This window comes from Chaetura pelagica, unplaced genomic scaffold (genome assembly GCF_000747805.2).
Source record: "Chaetura pelagica isolate M959 unplaced genomic scaffold, ChaPel_1.0 scaffold104, whole genome shotgun sequence".
In the NCBI taxonomy this organism is placed as follows: domain Eukaryota; kingdom Metazoa; phylum Chordata; class Aves; order Apodiformes; family Apodidae; genus Chaetura; species Chaetura pelagica.
In genome coordinates, this window is record NW_009953786.1 from 10,715,741 (window position 1) to 10,717,246 (window position 1,506).

The window sequence follows — 1,506 nt, forward strand, 5'->3', positions numbered from 1 at the left end:
CGACGGCTGCGCGGCGCTGGGGGGGGGGGGCACGGGGGGGTGAGACCCACGGGAGGGGGGAGGAGCGTGTGTGTGTGTGTGTGTGTGTGTGTGTCCCCCACCCCGCTGAAAACCACCGGCACACACTCGACAGGCGCGATAATATAAACTACAACTTTTACAGCCTGGCATCAAACACACCCCAAAAGCGAGAATTTATATTCTAACCCCCCCACCACCACCTAAACGAAGGGCTTTTTTTTTTTTTTTTAAAGGTGCAGATAAAAATCATACTAATTTGCCCTACTGCGTATTTGGCTAATCCCCTCGGTTTTTCCAAACGCGAAGAAAAAAAAACAAAAATCCCCTATGCCAATCAAAACGTAACTGGAGCACGAACAAAAATCAAAACTACCCGTCCACATTTATACGTTTAAAGGATTAGACAATTACAAGGGATTGATTAAGCGGCTGAATAAAGAGAGGCAGAAATACAGCTCGGGCTGCGCTGGCTAAGCCCAAATTTTCAAGCCATGGGATGAAATTATTTCACAACTGTACCGAGCCATTCTCCCCCCCCCCCGTTATTAAAGTCAACCCCCGGCTGGTTTGGTGCCCATCCCCAGGCAGGGAGGGAAAGGGAACGATCGCGTCCAGGAGCCGGGATGTGGTGGTTGCGAGAAACCAGCTCGCCATAACCAGCCACTCGGTTTCAACTTAAAGGGCTTTTCAGCAACCACCGCCGCCGCTTCCCCGGGCGGGGATACACACACACACACACACACACACAGGCAAGAGCAGACAAAAATTCCTCCTTTCGCATGCAAAAGCGCAGTAAAAACCCGCGTGGAAAACGCCGTTTTTGTGACACGATCGCAGCAGCCTCCCCGAGCTCCCCCAGCCTTTCATCTCCAACTAGATGATGATTGTGTCATTTGAGGTCAATACATTTATTCATTGGAGGAATCGCTACACAAATCTGGTTTTATAACCCAACTGGAGAGGAGGTTTTCCCCCGTTGAAAGGGGCCTCTGAAACTCCCCCACCACACCGCAGAGAGAAAAAATAAAATCCAGCATCACATTTGTTTCGAAAAGCCTCGTAGCTGCTGCATTAGCTATAAACTTGACATTCACTGCCATTTCCTAAAACTGGGAGTCAAATGATAGACGTTATGACCACTTACGTATTTCTTTTGAATTATATTCCTCTTGGGTCTTTCTTTGCTCATTCTGGTATCCAAATTCTGATTGCAAAACGGGACAATTGCTTCATGAATTAAAGCCGCGACAATTTTAAAAAAAAAAGAAAAAAAAAAATCGGGGGAAAAAAAAAAAATCCTGGGGGGGGAGGGGGTTGTTTGTAGTGGTATCTTGTAATCCGACTTTCTTTCCTCACAATGTGATTCTCCTAGCAATAAATCCGAGAAATGGGGGACGGAAAAAAAAAATAAAAAAAGAAAAATTAAAAAAAAAAAAAAGAAAAACGACGAATGCGAAGGAAACAACAACAACAACAACAAAAAAA

At 45.8% G+C, this 1,506-nt stretch overlaps 1 protein-coding gene across 1 annotated transcript in view; it reads right to left on the reverse strand.

Moving 5' to 3' along the window:
- The window catches only part of JARID2 (jumonji, AT rich interactive domain 2), a 226,055-nt gene extending 224,776 nt beyond the window's left edge, over positions 1–1,279 (reverse strand). The window contains 1 exon segment of the mRNA XM_010000948.1: positions 1,166–1,279. Coding sequence (XP_009999250.1) covers positions 1,166–1,210 — 45 coding nt within the window. The 5' untranslated portion in view covers positions 1,211–1,279.
- Between the last annotated feature and the right edge of the window lie 227 nt (positions 1,280–1,506).